Here is a 17,090-nt window from a genome sequence, read left to right as displayed (position 1 = left end):
ATCCTTAAAATATGGCAGTCTGTGCTTTTGTGACTGGCTTGTGCACAGGTTTGGGCAGAGTGACAGGCCACTTCATTTAGCAGGTGCAAAGAATGATTGCGCCATCCTCAGCAGAATCCCAAATGAGGGACGAAGCACCACTAACAGAAAGTGTCACAGCTCGTGCCCTAATGCACATCGGTTGGCTACCCAACCATAAAAGCAGAGGATTGTACCAGCATTTTTGGGGAAAACAGAGAAAGCTTATAATATTGAGTAAAAATCAAGCAATCAGACAGGATTTTAAATGATAAAATTATAGTATTTACAATACATTCTTAAAAATAAAGGTTCTTTATTGGCATTGATGTTTTAATGAAGAACATTTAACATCCATTGAACCTTTCAAATGCGCAAAAGGTTCTTTATAGTGGAAAAAGGCTCTTTTCTTCACACTAAGGCCCTGTTTACACTAGTGCGTTCTCGTTTAAACACACCGTTTTAAAATGAAAATTTATCCTCGTACTTATTGCCGTTACCGAAAAGATCGTAATCCACACTACACAATCGGAAACGCATGTCACATGACCATTCATGCACACTGGGCATATGCATGTAAACATTGCTAACTGCTCTAATAACAGCTTGCCTCTTGTGCATGTATGCAGCTGCAGTATTATAAAATGCAGAGTTTAACTGCACAATGGCTGCTAAAAAGGACAACAAAGTCAGCAGTCGAGACTGGTGTGTCTGAGTAGTGTATCGGAATAGTGTAGACGCCAGGCATAACCATAGCTAAAGTTATTCGTTTCAAAACGAAAATGCACTAGTGTAAGCAGGAAACAAATGGTTCTTTTAAAGGATTAGTTCACTTCAGAATTAAAACCTCCTGTTAATTTACTCTTTCCCATGTCATCAAGATATTTATGTCTTTTTTCTTCTAGAAATTAAGGTTTTGAGGTTTTTGAGGAAAACATTTCAGGATTTTTCTCCATATATAGTGGACTCCAACAACTACCAACGGGTTGAAAGTCCAAATTGCAATTTCAGTGCAGCTTCAAAGAGCTCTACACAATCTCAGACAAGGAATAAGGGTCCTATCTAGCGAAATGATGAGTCATTTTCTAAAAAAAAATAAAAATGTATATACTTTTTAACCACAAATACTCGTCATGCACTGCTCTGCGATGTGCCACACATTACGTAACCACATTAGAAAGGTCATGCATGACGTAGGCGGAAGTACCGCAGTAGGGCGAAAAACTCATTTCATTTTCTCCTACAACTTCAAAATCATCCGTCATCATTGTTTGACCTTTTTTTGTAAAGGCCTTTTAACTTAGTTTTGTACATTCGTTTTGTGGACACTATCGATACTTCCGTCTACGTCACGTGTGACCTTTCCAACGTGATTACGTAATGCGTGGCGCAGTGCAAGATGAGCATTTGTGGTTAAAAAGTATATACATTTTTATTTTATTTTGTAAAATGACCGATCGTTTTGCTAGATAAGACCCTTATTCCTCGTCTGGTATCATTTAAAGCTCTTTGAAGCTGCACTGAAACTCACATTTGGACCTTCAACCCGTTGAACCCCAGTGAAGTCCTCTAAATGGAGAAAAATTTCTGAAATGTTTTCCTCAAAAACCTTAATTTCTTTCTGACTGAAGAAAGAAAGACATAAACATATTGGATGACATGGGGGTGAGTAAATTATAATGAAATTTTAATTCTGAAGTGAACTAAGGACTGTTCACTTAATGGTTCTTTGGAGAACTGAAAATGGTTCTAAAATGGTATCGCTCTGAAATCCTTTTAGAACCTTTTTTTTATATATAAATGTGTACTCAAAACAGCGCATTAATAATAATAATAATAAAAGCCTGACTATTTAACTTAACACATTAATTATCTTTATTTGTTCTAGGCACTATAACCGGTTTGGAAGTCATTTTGCATTAGATGAAGGATATGTTTTTATGACCCGATGAAAGGTCGAATGACCTATTATATAATACCTGAAGAACAATTTTACTTACCTTGTCTGGGGCTTGGTACTGAAGATTAGTAACATCCAAGGGCGTGATGAGGGGGACGTTTTGAAAGCCATCCTCAACACTAACAGCTTTCGCTCCTTTGTCTTGTAGATTACTCCCCAGTTTAACCATCTTTAAAGGATTATTGCACTTTTCACCAGCCTATAAATGCAGAGGATTTTGAAAACACTTGTAAAATACCAATTTAAAATACCACAGCCTTGGCTCTAAATCACATATCGACCACCTTTAATAATAAAACAAAAAATCTATACACCTCTGGCACATCAATAAACCATGCAGAGCTACAGCACACCTATATCAAAGCGTTTGGTAAACACCTCACGCATGTCTGTCTGATGTCAGTCCGCACGAGAATGCTTTAAAAAACACAAACGTTGCGCTTGTAAATAAAAGTAAAGGATTGTACATTGATCTTTGAGATAAAAGGGGAAAAACACAGCACAGCTGAACTATATTGTCTAAAATCCAGGTGTCGAAACATCAGCCACAACGCAAATAAAGCATCCGCGCCCCTTTTATGGCTGGTTTACCAGTCACAACAATTTATCTCCCACCCAAACACAACACGCGCCAGATGAAAAGATGTTTTTTAAGAGCGTACTCACCGAAAGCGGTCAACTTTCACGCTTTTTATGGCCTCAAAGACAGTTTAAATTCGGGTTGCTGATGAGGGCAGGTGGAGCGTCGAGATGGAGGTGTGTGTATGTGTGAGTGAGTGTGTATGTATGTGTGTGTGGCGCTGATGCGAGAGATGCAGATACTGACGGCCTCGCGCAGCATCCAAACCCTCACTTACACTCAAGCCACTAGGGGGGATCTAAAAGAAACCCAACATTTGTTTTGCCCGACCCTTAGAAACCCTGAAGCTCAATACCTACCCACATTAGGTGACTTGTTTGCCATCTAGTGAAAAACTGAGAGAAGTGCAGAAGCATTTTCATTTAGAATGCAAGGCTAATACATTATGTAATATAATGTATTATGTATAATAATGTAAAAACTTTCTTATGAACTATTATTTCGCAGACTTAATAACATGTAATAACTAAATAGCATGTATTTTTATTATTATTTTATTTAATGTTTTTATATTTATTATAAGTGTTCAGTGCTCACCAGAGCTCATTAAGCAACAACATGCATTATCAATAATATTGATCATATCAAATACAAATATAGTTCATGTGCCTACTGTAAATGTAGGTTGTTGTAAGAACAACTGGCACATTAATACAGAATTGAACTGATTTGCAGACACAGGTGTGCTTATAATCATCCAATCAGATTTTAGAGACAGTATACTGTGTTTTATAACAATACTATTTGCGCACAATGGTACGTGTTGTGCAAGCTCACCAATTTAAACTAATTAAAACTGAGTTATATAAAACAGTATAAGCAGTAACGAGAATAAAGAATAGTCTTATATATTCTTTGTGTTTCATTTGTTTCATAATTAGCGCTTATTAAAATCCAAGCACATCTAGGCTTCGGATGCCAAAAGAACAACTGTCTTTTTAAGATTATGCTAGCGGATATCCTTCTGCTTTTTAAATTTACATAGTAAAATGCCGCTTTCCATTGAAACGAAAAATATACCGTAAAAACAAAGCACTCTGGGTAATATTATTAATAATTTTCGAGAAAATAACCTATAGGCTACTTTCTCGAAAATGACAAATGTGACCCTGGACCACAAAGATAGGACAATATTTGGTCGAGATACATCTGTTTGAAAATCTGGAATTTGAGAGTGCAAAAAATCAAAATATTGAGAAAATCGCCTTTAAAGTTTTCCAAATGTAGTCTTAGCAATGCATATCCACTCACAAAAAAAAAAAAAAAAAAATATATATATATATATATATATATATATATATATATATATATATATATATATATATATATATATATTTCATTGTTTATCAACAACATGAAGTGCATCAGGGTTTCCAAGACTGCAGGGGTTTTGTGAATTTAATGAAAAGCTAATTAATTAAATCATAAAAAAAATATTGAATTAAAATAAATCATTTTAAAATAAAAACAATCAAAATTATGAAATATTTTATTTGTTTAACCTCATGTCATATGACCAATAACCGACTCCAGAGACCCATGAACATGCAAATGTATTGTTAGATGACAACAATTATTGTTAATTATTAACTTATTACTAGGGATGTGTCACGATTTTCGAATATTCGATTAGTCGATTTAATTATAGAATATCGAATAGGTTGCGCAATTGTCGTCTCAAAAAAATCCTCATGTTTCCAATGGTGACACGTTCATGTAACCAGAGGGAGGCGCGCGCGCTGCCAATAACGCACCTAAAAAGCTGTCAACAGCAGAACATAGACAAGCGTGGCATATAACAGAGACGTTAAAATCAGTGTTCACACGACACACGTGCCGTCATTCAGGCTGTTCACAATGATATAACGAGTTTGGGCAGCCTAAAATCAATATGGCTTGAGGTAAGCTTGCTGCGATAGTCGGTGTTGCCGGTGTTCAGGAACAACATCGGTATCATAACTTGTCACCGCTCCCGAATTGGCGCTAATCCCCTCAGTCATTCATGGTGCGTGTCCACAAAAAGGTGCCGGACTGGACAAAAGCGAGGCGAACGCCGCGAGCGAGCAACACTGATAGTCCACACTGGCGGAGAGCGAGCGTTTTCAGTTTATTCCTCCGGAAGCTCAACGTAGGAATTAATTGAAAGCGCTCGCTCTGCTTCGCACGGTTATGAATGGCCATGCAGATTTTACTTTCACTTATATTAACGAACATATTAATATGTTTTAGCACATTACAATCATTATATGGCTTGAGTTAAGACGGCATATTCTCCAATGAATTAAACAGTTTATCAATATCATACAGATTGAAAGCGTGAATGGTCTCTCTCCCACTGTTTGTGTGTTGGTGCGGGGGAGGGGTGCGATTTTCGAATAATAATCGAATAATTCCCAGCGATTTTCGAATATTATTTTTGCTTGAAATGCCCATCCCTACTTATTACCTTGAAATCTCAGAGGGCATAATTCAAGTAAATATAGCCTACCAGTATTAGGTCAAAAAGTTTAGGGCTGACCAAAAAAAAAAAAAAAAAAAAAAAAATTGCGAATCCCTGAATTACACAAAATTTTAAAAGACAAAAACCTTCCAAATAAATGGTTCCATATACATGGTTAAATGACCCACTGAGTGATGATTGGTTTATTGAAAGGATTTGTGTAAATCAGTGATCAAATGCCGTGTGGGTCTCAGTTTTCAGTAATAGTCAAATGACTATAGTGGCTGCTCTGTGTGTGCAATTCCACAAACCTGGAGGACCTTCTGAACTTATAAGCAGTAGCAGTTTTTTTTTTTATTGTTTTTTTTTTTTAGTAAGGAAACTTTAGATGTAAAAGTGAATACAAATGTGTGAATAATATGTAATCAATCAAAATGTAACTGGTCTGATTACGGCTATTTTAAAAATGTAATAACATCTAATTACAAGTACTAATTTTTGGAATCTGATTACATAATGCAGATTATATGCAATAGTTACCCAGCACTGTCTGCAGGTGTATTTGTAGCCTCCTTAATTTGGCTATATACCATATCAATTTCATCTCCAGCCACGAGGGGGCGGAAAACTATTATATATTTATTGTACCAGCCTTTGAACTATAATGATACATTCGGTCATGCATGGCACTGAAAGCATTTGAAAAATATTTGAGGGTTGATGGGGTGCAACACACCAACATTCATTTTACATGTTTATTTCTTATATATTAAATCTGCATGAACCACAAACACACAATACACTTGTATAGGTCTATTTATAATAAAATATGAATGAAATAAAAGGCCAATCATGTGTACTTAGAGCACACTTTCATGACTTTTAATTTTTCTTGAAACAGGCAAAACACTAATGCACTTTGTAATAATGTCATATGAAAAGTTGTAATTTAAAGTACATTTTAAATCATTACGTTTAAATATTATTTTGCTGTTGAATATTGATTTTGCTGTTGCTGATCTGATTAAATGTAATTTCAGAAAACATATAAAGTTAATATATTTTGCATGTACTAAATTGCAACCTCATGTGTAATTATAAATATCTCATTTAAATACTACACATGCAAAGTTTCAATAGAAATGACATTAAAGTATAATTTAGTTTACCGTTTTAGTTTAAATGTTTGTCAGTACATTCAACAGCACACTTTAATATTTCAGAAATAGATATATTTCAAATAGAAATAGATTATGAAATTACAAACATAAACTTCCTTAAGTGGGTTGAAAAAGCACTCTCAAGTTCAACTAATTGCATTTAACATAAATGTAAACTATAATTTTTTCATTTAGCTGCAAATACCATTCAATTAAGTGTCCAAAAACATTACATTAAGTTAGCACTTAAGTATATTCTTTCTGTAAAAAGCACTCTATTTAAAGTATGCTAAAGCATACTTCCTTTTCACAAGGGAAAACAAAAAAGCAACTTTATTCATAATGAAATTCCTGCAAAAGGGTGTGGCATTGATGTCACACGTCATGCACAGCTTCAGCTGATAATCAATCTGTTTATCATCCAAATGATTCCAAATGAGTTCTGTGATTGAAACCTCTCACCATGAACCGCTGTGTTCTACATTTCCTGTCCCACAGTCTCATGGGGAACAAATAATTAGACTGTGACCTGACTACACACAGTACTTAACCTTTGTTCCCGAGTCAGAGATGAGGGTGATCTCATCTCACTGTTTCTATTATTCAAGAGATCCTGTAGCTGGATAGATATAAGGGAACAAGTGAGGCATGTTCACAGTGTTATTAGAGCGATCAGCATATTCATTACCTCAGCAAGATGGCAGAACCTGTGTGAAATTTAGACAAAGAAACTTCACTGAAACAGTGCCACACTGATCTATTTCAGCTGATGAAAACATCACCAGTAAAATGATAAAGCATAGAGATAGATGATCTCTTGTGGAGTATCGAGGAAAAAAAAAAAGAATCTGAGAATTAAAACTGTGGTTAATAATAAAATCAGATTGTGAACTGAAAACTGTTGTTCTATCAATAATTAGTATATTTTTTCTAACCCGTTTGACATTTGCTTTTGAATTCTCTTTTCTTTGACCTTGTCTCATCTAGAATGACTTATGTTTTGAGAACATTGTAGAATTGACATAAATGAAGACATTTTAAGTAACAAGACTGCAAAATGGCAAATCTACACGAGTGTCAAATTTTTTATGTAAATATGAAAATGGACTTGCAACAAAATGACAGAACAGACCAATAAAAAATAAAATGCTTAACAAGATCAAGTGACAAAGAACTATATATTTCTAATAGCACCATTCAGAGACAGCAGATGGTGCCACTGAGAATGCATAAATTGGAACATAAAACCTAATAAAAGAAAACAAAAGAAATATCTTACTGATGGACTTAGAACTACACCCAGCTTTCTAAAGCAATATACATTTATAAATGTTTTTAAAGGGGTCATGACATGGATTTTTGTTTTATTATTTTAATATGTATCTTGCGGTTCACTTATACTGTTAATAAAGTTATATATATATATATATATAGAAAAAATATTATTCACCTCATTCTGACACGTCATTGCATAGGAAACAATATCAACAGCCACTTGCTATTGAATTTGAAGAAGTGTTTTGAAAACATTATCCATATAAAATCGTCATTTTCAGATAAAGCATTATGAAATGATTTACTTTTGGTTTGTGATGCAGCTACTGTCTATGGAAGCTTGTTTCCACCATGAAATAAAAAATAAAGGTAATTGCGACTTTTTCTCGGAATTGCCTGATATAAAGTCAAAATTGCGAGTTAAAAAGTCAGAATTGCGAGTTATAAAGTCAGAATTGCGAGTTATAAAGTCAGAATTGTGTGATAGTCAGAATTGCGAGTTATAAAGTCAAAATTGCGAGTTATAAAGTCAGAATTGCGAGTTATAAAGTCAGAATTGCGAGTTATAAAGTCAGAATTGTGTGATAGTCAGAATTGCGAGTTATAAGGTCAGAAATTGCATGATAAAAACTCGCAATTGCGTCTTATAAAGTCAGAATTGTGAGTTATAGTCAGAATTACGAGTTATAAAGTCAGAATTGCGAGTTATAAAGTCAGAATTGTGTGATAAAGTCAGAATTGCGAGTTATAAGGTCAGAAATTGCATGATAAAAACTCGCAATTGCATCTTATAAAGTCAGAATTGCGAGTTATAAAGTCAGAATTGTGTGAAAATCAGAATTGCGAGTTATAAGGTCAGAAATTGCATGATAAAAACTCGCAATTGCGTCTTATAAAGTCAGAATTGCGAGATATAAACCCAAAATGCAGACTTCTTTTAGAATTGAGAGTTTATATCTCACAATTCTGACTTTATAACATGCAATTCCGAGTTATAAAGTCAGAATTGTGATATAAACTTTTTTCACTCACAATTGGACATTATAACACAATTGCAATTGCGAGAAATGCAATTCTGACTTTATAACTCACAATTGCGTTTAAATCTTCTGAGAAAAAAGTCAGAATTGTGAGATGAAAACTCACAACTACTTTTTACTTTTTTTATTTAGTGGTGGATACAAGCCTCCATAGTTTGGAGGCTTGGAAGCTGACTGCTTCATGTGTCAAAAGTTTCTTTGCCAACTTTCCATTACACCGTGACTTGTTTACAAAACAAAATGCTCCGAACAAACATATTATCCTCAGATGCGACGTGTGACGCCATTAAAATAAAACATGATGCTGGGATCCTTCTGAAGTCTGAAAACAGATGCGAACGAGCTGTTTAAACACGACGCGTCAAAGCGAACAATCTTTCACTCTTCCATTTGTCCTGTTGTCGACAGATTCAAGCACACGGAGTATGTATAACGCGCATCCGAATACTGCATTCAGTGTAGACAGCATCAGTGATTATAATGGGTTCTGTTTGCATTTGACTTGACGCTCATCCAATGTTGGCAAGCGTCAGGCGTTAAGTGACTGAACGCCAGTGGGCGTGGCCTATGGTGCAATGACGTTCGTCAACGTCTTGCTATAGAGGCAAATGTATTTGCCCGTGTGTGACCCACTATCAGAACGAGTTGTCTTTGGAGCTTGATTAAATAAATGCTGTTTAAAATGAGGAGGACGTTTTAAGCTATGTTGCAGGATGTTTTCATGATTCAAAGACCTCTTAAATGTCAAAAGATCAAGGCAAATTTGATTTCTCATGTCACGACCCCTTTAAGAATCAAAATACATTTGAGTCTTTGTTCGGTTTCTGCAGTGTGGTTTTAGCTAAATTCAATGTAAAATTGTGGCAGACATCTGGCAGAAAATCCAGCGGTTGGAATCCACGGCAGAATTCCTACCGGCCATTATGATTCATTCGAGAAGTGAGCCACAGAAAGATTCAAATGAATTCAGAGTAGCATCTGCCAGAATCCACAGTCGATGAACAGAGAGAATACCTAGAGAACGAGTATTTCAGGAAAGAAACGGAAAAAAGTCGATGTCTTGTCACAGTTAAGTTTTATTCATTCAACATTTCACATTACAAATATTTAAAAATTATGCATATTGTTATAAATAGTTGGCTGCAAACAATTAAATAACATTAGATTTTTCTTTTTGTTTCACTAGCACTTACAGACCAACTCCTAGAATATGGACAATTTGTATAACATAACTTAATTAGAAAGAAAAATACAAAAATAGGAACTTATAAAGTGAAATGACAATAAAAATTAAGGTGATATCTTAAGTAAAAAAATGCTATTAATAAATACAACAACCTTCCCATACACAGTTAAAAACTATTGAAATTTTGCCATTAAGTAACATCGTTAACAGACAGATATTTAAATATTTATTTTCCTTCAGAAAATGTGAACCATATATTGTGGAGCACAATATAGCAATTAGTAAAAACTAGACACTTTAACATATTAAAAGCTTCACCTCAAAAATATAACAAAAATCTGATCAAAATTATAAAAATTAATTATACATTCCAATTAAAAATATACCAATAAACAGCTAAATACATTGTTGACCTAATAATTACAATGCAATCAATCACAGTAGCTTGAAATAAACAAAATAAGCAAATGAGCACAAAACCTTTAATGTTTTAAAAATAACTTCAATTATTTATATTAGTACAAATAGTTGGATTTCTTTTCTTTTTTACAAACACCAGCATGAAAAGGATTACAATAACAGTAGAAAATGACTGTGAAAAACATATTAACATCTTCTTTAAATGTCGGCAATTAAAAATGGCATTAAAGAATTACATTGCAAAGAGTCTTTATCTGGAAAAAGTTCAAAAAAAGTATTGCACATAACAACTCCAAGTTAACTTGCAACATTTACCACATTCAAGTCTTAAGTTCCCCTTCCTCCAAACGGGTTTCGATTAACTTCCGACAGACAGTGGGGATGAAGTTCTCAAGTCTTTTCGACAGCGTACTATAGAAGATGCTTTCGTCCTGCACTGCAAATTCATCTAATGACATTTAGAGTTCTCTGTGTGTGTGTGTGTGTCCTATTGATACTGGATAACGTGGAATAACATGGGAAGGGTGCAGGGTGTGGGGTGGCCTTAAATCAAAGCTTTAGAAACATCTGGTGCACAACCACAACAATTAATTTCAATAGCTAATTCATGTACGTGTTTTTTTTTTTTTTTTTCTTCTTCTCGTCATGCATGCTAAGGATTACAATAGGAACTAGTTGGCAGTTCAAGGATATATATTTTCAAATGTTAAAATACCTAGACATCAAACATCCATTCTCGGGATACGAGGATCAGCCTAAACATGAACCAGATTTAGCATTCTCCTTATATTATAGTTTATATATCTTTTAGCCATTTTGCGCAATATTAACATGAACGACAACGTGTTCTTACCATGCTGCTGTCAGATCATTTCCAAATCTAGGGTTGCCATTAAAATCTAGTGTACAAGAGCAAGACACTTTGATCTCTCCTTCGCAGATTTGTCGCGTCAACACAAGTGCGTGCTTTAGTTGTAAAGATTCCTCAGCACTGAAATGTATAAAAAGCATAATTGAAAATAATATATATTAAATTCACTCGACCTCTTTTTTGTTTCTCTTAAAATGAAAATTTCCATATATGCAGATCTCTCAGTAACAAAAGTACAAAAGCTACCTTTCACAATGTGAAAAATTGAGGTATTGCAAAAAGGAGTTTTTTTTTTCCATTTGTGAAAAATGTGCCTAAAATGACTGTTGAAAAAAAAGTATTTAGAAAAGTAGTGCATAATAAATGTTTATATGTGCATGACAAAATAATTTAGCTAGAAAACACTGTACCAAAAATCAGCAGGCCATGTATAAAATAATCTTTTTTTTTTTTGCCATCTCGTTAACAGCAAATTCTTCAAAAAGTGTTTAACTTCGAAAAATGTTCAACCACCACACCCAGCAGCTCGAGTGACGGTGCCGAACGGGTCTATCAGGACGCCGTCGTCAAGTTTCTCACTAGTGTATCAATTGATCACTAACTCCCTGACTTTTGCGCTTTACGGTTTCGATAAATTGGAATTTCCTGATGCCTGGCGTAAACTCCTCGCATGCGTCTCCTTCGGCCGGTTTTCACTAGTGTTACTAGGACTTTAACTGCATGCTGATCGATTCAAGGCCAATCTTTGGTTTGCTGGAGCCCATCTGGTCTTTATACTGAATGGGATGAGGACTGGGTTGGGGGGCAAAAACAATCAACCAAAATGAAATCTGCAGGGCAAAAGAAAGGAAACGTCCATGGTTTTTGCTAGCTACTACACAGCCATCTTTGGTTCCCTAATGTCGGAAAGTAAAACCTCTTATGGTGAGCGTTGGATGCGTGGACTACCTTCAGTTATGCTTTACACTCAGGCTGAGCGGGCACGGGTGCTGTACCTTGTTCGATCTGTCTTCCTCCCTTCTAAGTAGCTTTCACTGCTGTTCTGCTTGTACGTACACCTCTTTCAGGGCTTCTGGGGGCTGGGGAAAGGCTTACGAGACACATATTGCGAGTTAAAAATGAAAACGAAGGCTTGCCGCGAAAAGCCTGAGAGAACGACGGCAACGAAATCAAGTTCCTTGCGTTCGAACCAGCTTGCAGGCAGACTACTGCAACTTTAACAACATACATTCCCCACTAGGATGCTGAATCTCCAATTCAAATCAGGAAGTGACAGAGCAGATTTTCTCAATGTGCTGTTTGCTGATGTCATTTCCTTTTCTGTGGTCCTGGGGGAAAGGATGAGACCAGCTTGATTTTTTTTCTTTCTCTCTCTATATATATATTCGACTTAAACTAGCAGCTAAGCTTGAGGTATTAGTTTTCTTGCATGTCACAATGGAGATCAAATCCAGACAGCTGTTGTGGAATCGGTTGTTTTCATCAGGAAACATTAAAGATTAGCATGGTCTTAAAGTATACAAAAACAAAAAAACAGAGCGTTGAGAGAATTCACTTCTTCTGTTTTTCAAATCCCAAGCTTTGGTTAACAACTCAGATCTTAGACCACACATCTGCACTCTGGCTAGCAAAGAAATAAGTGCACTCTTCCCGCAGCTTTTCTTTTCGCGCTTGCTCCTTTGCCTTTTCGATTAAATTAAAATAGGACGTAATACTTCCAATTGCAATGTTAACAAAAAGCCAATTCTAAAGTCATGCAGATACTTACTGACAAATTATACTAATACTCAATATATTCACATCTCTGTGCACTTGAAAATGAAATATAATGGAGTTATAAAAAAATAGAGAGATGGATTAGACATTTTCTTTTTCTTCCTGAATCTTTTTTTTGGATACACATCCATTTTTTTAAATATATTAAATGACAAATTAAAAATCATATATATATTTTTTTTGTTTGTTTGTCTTTTTTTTAAATTAAACTAAAAAGGAACCAGCAACAGAAAAGTGCATTTATTTAGATGATGATTTTGCGACTCCTCCTAGCCTACTCTTAACCTTCTCTCTCTTCTCCTGGCCTACCAGCTTTAGTTCCAGCGGAAGGAGATGTGGCGAGGTCTATCGCCGCCTTCCTTTACCAGGGGCTTGTGGAACTCCCGGCCGGCGCGTGAGTGGATAGCCGCCCAGCAGTATTCACAGTAATACTGGAGACAGGTCACGTTAGCGCAGAAGAAAGGGGCGAACTTGCCTCCGCAGCGAGTCCCCTGACATTCATCGCACAGCTGGTCATCCAAGACGTATGGCTTCACTTCCACCTGGAACGAGAGAGATCAGCAGACTGTTACATACATGTGTGCCTTTCCCATGAAACGCTTGCAGCTTGTGTATTATTTTATTCAAATATTTGCTTACTTTTGCAGACTTGCACGTGTGTGTGTGTGTGTGTGTGTGTGTGTGTGTGTGTGTGTGTGTGTGTGTGTGTGTGTGTGTGTGTGTGTGTGTGTGTTTTTTGTTTTTTTTTTCATTGTGACATTATGTTCATGATAATTTTGGACATTATGGATATTTTCAACAAGTTGTTTGTAAATCACCATTAATCTCAATATAAACTGTCACTACAGCAAAGAGTAAATATTGTTATATTGTGTAAAATTAAAGGAGTACTTTTTAACCAAAAATAAATAAATAAATAAATAAAAAATAATAATAATAATAATAATAATCTGTACTTCGGTTGATTATTAAATTGATATTTTGTTTTGTGATAACTGGTAAAAAAATGAATAAAGATATTGCTCAAAAAAAAAAAAAGGGGCAGTACAATAAATACTACCACAACATATAAATACTTCACTATAACCAGGGATATTTATTTAACCGAAACTAATATTAATATTTAATTAATAACATTTAACTAATGTTTAACTGAAACTAAAACAAAGATCATTAAGAACATTTTCGTTGCTTGAAATAACAAATGTTAACTGAAATAAAATTTAAAAAAATAAACTATTTCAGTTTCTCATTTTCATTTAGTTTATTGTAATGTACTAAAATAAAACAGAAATAAAAGGTTAATAATTCTATAGACAAAAAAAAAACATGACAAAAACAACAAAATTACTAAAACTTAAAATGAAAACTGAAAAAAAAAAAAAAACTACAATAACACCTCAATGATACTAAAACAACACTGACCATATAAACAAAACACAAAACTGTTAAATTGTAAAGAGAATTAGGGGAAACCACTGGAAATGAAAATAGATAAATGAATAAATAATAAAAGAAAATGTAACTGTTCCAAAGATATTTAATAAAAAAAAAAAAATAGTAAAAAAAGCAGTATAAATTGTATTAATTATTAATTTATTTTTAATGCAAAATATATTTTCTCTTTTGTCTCTTTAAACAAGACATTTTTGACAGGTTTTATAGGATTTTATCATAAAAACATGTAAAAATTAAAAAAATATATCTATTTTCTATTTTGTGTCTTTAAAGCGGAACTCAGTAAGACTTGCGAAGCTCCCCCTACAGGTTCCTTCAGTGAATCACACTATCGTAAATACTCCAAGTGCAGCTCTGGACTACAACGACTACAACGCTTGCCATTTACTGCACCTGACAGGACCCAATTAATCAATATAGAATCAAAATCAAATCAATAGCTTGTGAATCGAAATCAAATTGAATCGTGGATTTGTGTCATGCCCTAAAAGAAACGCACATACATTTAAACTAAAACTTGTTCATCAGCCAAAAACATGTTGAAATGTCTTAATTAGGCTTAGAGCGAAGTCCAAAACTGTGTTTAAAGTGTTTGTGAGGCTCGCAGGATCAATGCCACGGTAGGGGAGTGTGCATGTGTATTTTTTGTGGAAGTCTGCACTGACCCGTTTATCAATTTCTCCATGCTGCAGTTGTACAAAACGAGCACTGATAGCAGCAATGTAGCTCTGCTGATTAGAGAAGGCGACCCGCCCTGCTCCCTTGGGGTACTTTAGTTCTGGGTCTGTGTCGATGCCTGCGTAGCACACGCCACCATACAGCCTGTCCATGATCATAGCCAGTTCCACTGTCAGAAAGACAACATAATACTTAATGGTTAATGTTCATAAACCAAACAGGCTGTATAATTAGTCAACTTCCTTAATACTGAAATAAAATCACAACTCCCCATAAAGTTCAGTAGTTCTGGGGAAGCTACTTTAAATGTGTAGCCTGCCAAGCTTCAAACTAGTACCAAAATACCAAGTACACTACAAAATGTTAATAGGAAATTATTTAAAGAGCAGTATTCAAATATGCTACACAATGTGTGGTCAGTATGTTTCTTTTTGAAAGGCCGCATGAAATTGATCAAAAGTAATGACAGTAATGACTTTTACAAATGTATACAAAATATATATACACATTTCAAATAATACATTTATATTAATTTAATTTATATAATATAATGTAAAATATTTAAATATATCAAAGGTTAAATTTATAAACAGTCATTTTAAATTTTAATTATATTACACATTACTTTTTATAGTAATTGTTTATTTCAATAATTATTTCTCCCGTATTTTTGATCAAACAAATGCAGCCTTGCTGAGCACTAGAGACTTATTTCATAAAACACCACCAAACTTTCAACCAATAAAGCTAAAAAAACATCAGGTTAACGATCAGGTTTGGTTGTGCTGTGTCATTGGCTTACTGTGTAGATTGGTAAGCATTAAGTAAGGTTGAGGGAGCCACCATAATAGTCAATGAACTCAACTCTAGGGGAGCTGGATTGGTTCATTTTGGCACAAATGAAATCCTGGCTACTCAAAAACAGCAACTACACTACTTCTGAAAAACAAACAAACAAAAGAACGGAGCATTATACCTGCACGAAGTGGGCGTGGCACTCCACCCACAAATATGGTCTTCCTGGGGTCTAGGGGCTGTGATCCATCCATCACAAAGTCACTATCATTAAGATTCCACGGGCGAATCTGGACCTGTTACAAAACCACATCAACAAAATAAATGGAAAAAATAATAATCAACAACAGATACCTAGTTTTTAAGATTTAAAATCCACTGAGAAAAAATATCAGCTTTTATAAGGACCTGATTTGAAAATGCAGCTGTTTAAGACCAAAAAAAAAAGAAAAAAAAAAGTGAGGTGCAGAAGTGCAATTCATCCTTACAGGTTTGTCTTTAATGGTGGGGCTGGAAACACATAAGTAGAGCTTTCCATCCTCCTCGATGCAGGCATCGATAAGGGCTTGAACAGAGCTCTCATCTTGAAACAAGAGGAAAGCGTAACCTTTGGAAAAATGCATTTTAGAGTTAGTAAGCTACAGGAATGGTAGAAGTACTAAATTTGACAAAAAAAAAAAGAAGATATGACACCAAAACAACTCCAGTCTTTTAACACTATCGAAAGCACAAACTTAAAGGGATTGGTCACCCAAAAATCTAAGTTGTGACATCAATTACTCACCCTCATGTCGTTCCCAACCCATAAGACATTAATCTTTGAAACACAAATGAAGACTATTTTAGTGTGAGATTTCTGTCCTTCCATTGAAACTCCAAAAAGTTCATAAAGACATTATAAAAAATAATCCATATAAATCAAGCTGTTTAATCCAAGTCTTCTTAAGAGACATGATTGTTTTATATGTTGAACAGATTTAAATTAGGCTTTTATTCACATATAATTCATATATTCACTGTTCATGATATAAATTGATTGTGTCTCTTATGAAGACTTCACCGCTCAAATGAAATCTTCATATGGACTGCATTTACAAGTGGAACAGACATTTAGTGGAGGGACAAAAACCTGTCAGGTTTCCATAAAAATTATAGCTCGCTAAAAAAAAAAAAAGTATTGATTTCTCAAGTTTAATCGATTCTCATTTTGAAGAACTGATATCGGTTCTTAAATCCTGAAGATCGAACTTTTAGTCTGTTGTTTTTAGCTGATGAATGAACAAAAGTTTGAATCGCGCCTCCCATCCAATAAATTGCAATAAGCTTTGTTACTTCTGATATGAATCAGTCTCAGCTTTCTGTCAATTTCATTA

The 17,090-nt window shown here is 34.6% G+C and overlaps 2 protein-coding genes across 5 annotated transcripts in view; both read right to left on the bottom strand.

The window, feature by feature from the left end:
* nsg2 (neuronal vesicle trafficking associated 2) overlaps positions 1 to 2,150 on the bottom strand; it is a 57,153-nt gene extending 55,003 nt beyond the window's left edge. The window contains exon 1 of the mRNA XM_067376670.1: positions 2,019 to 2,150. Coding sequence (XP_067232771.1) covers positions 2,019 to 2,147 — 129 coding nt within the window. The 5' untranslated portion in view covers positions 2,148 to 2,150. The remainder of the gene's footprint in view (positions 1 to 2,018) is intronic.
* Positions 2,151 to 2,160: 10 nt separating this feature from the next.
* The window catches only part of cpeb4b (cytoplasmic polyadenylation element binding protein 4b), a 41,703-nt gene continuing 26,773 nt past the window's right edge, over positions 2,161 to 17,090 (bottom strand). For 3 of the 4 annotated variants that reach the window (XM_067376668.1, XM_067376666.1, XM_067376669.1), the window contains 4 exons: positions 16,206 to 16,324; positions 15,899 to 16,013; positions 14,910 to 15,091; positions 9,597 to 13,328 (listed from right to left, as the gene is read on the bottom strand). In XM_067376668.1, coding sequence (XP_067232769.1) covers positions 13,101 to 13,328; positions 14,910 to 15,091; positions 15,899 to 16,013; positions 16,206 to 16,324 — 644 coding nt within the window. In that variant the 3' untranslated portion in view covers positions 9,597 to 13,100. Of the gene's footprint in view, positions 2,178 to 9,596; positions 13,329 to 14,909; positions 15,092 to 15,898; positions 16,014 to 16,205; positions 16,325 to 17,090 lie in introns of those variants that run through there. The other variant, XM_067376667.1, reaches the window with a different exon arrangement.

The sequence above is a fragment of the Chanodichthys erythropterus genome, chromosome 22 (genome assembly GCF_024489055.1).
Source record: "Chanodichthys erythropterus isolate Z2021 chromosome 22, ASM2448905v1, whole genome shotgun sequence".
Lineage (NCBI taxonomy): Eukaryota > Metazoa > Chordata > Actinopteri > Cypriniformes > Xenocyprididae > Chanodichthys > Chanodichthys erythropterus.
This window is presented reverse-complemented; position numbering and strand designations above follow the sequence as displayed.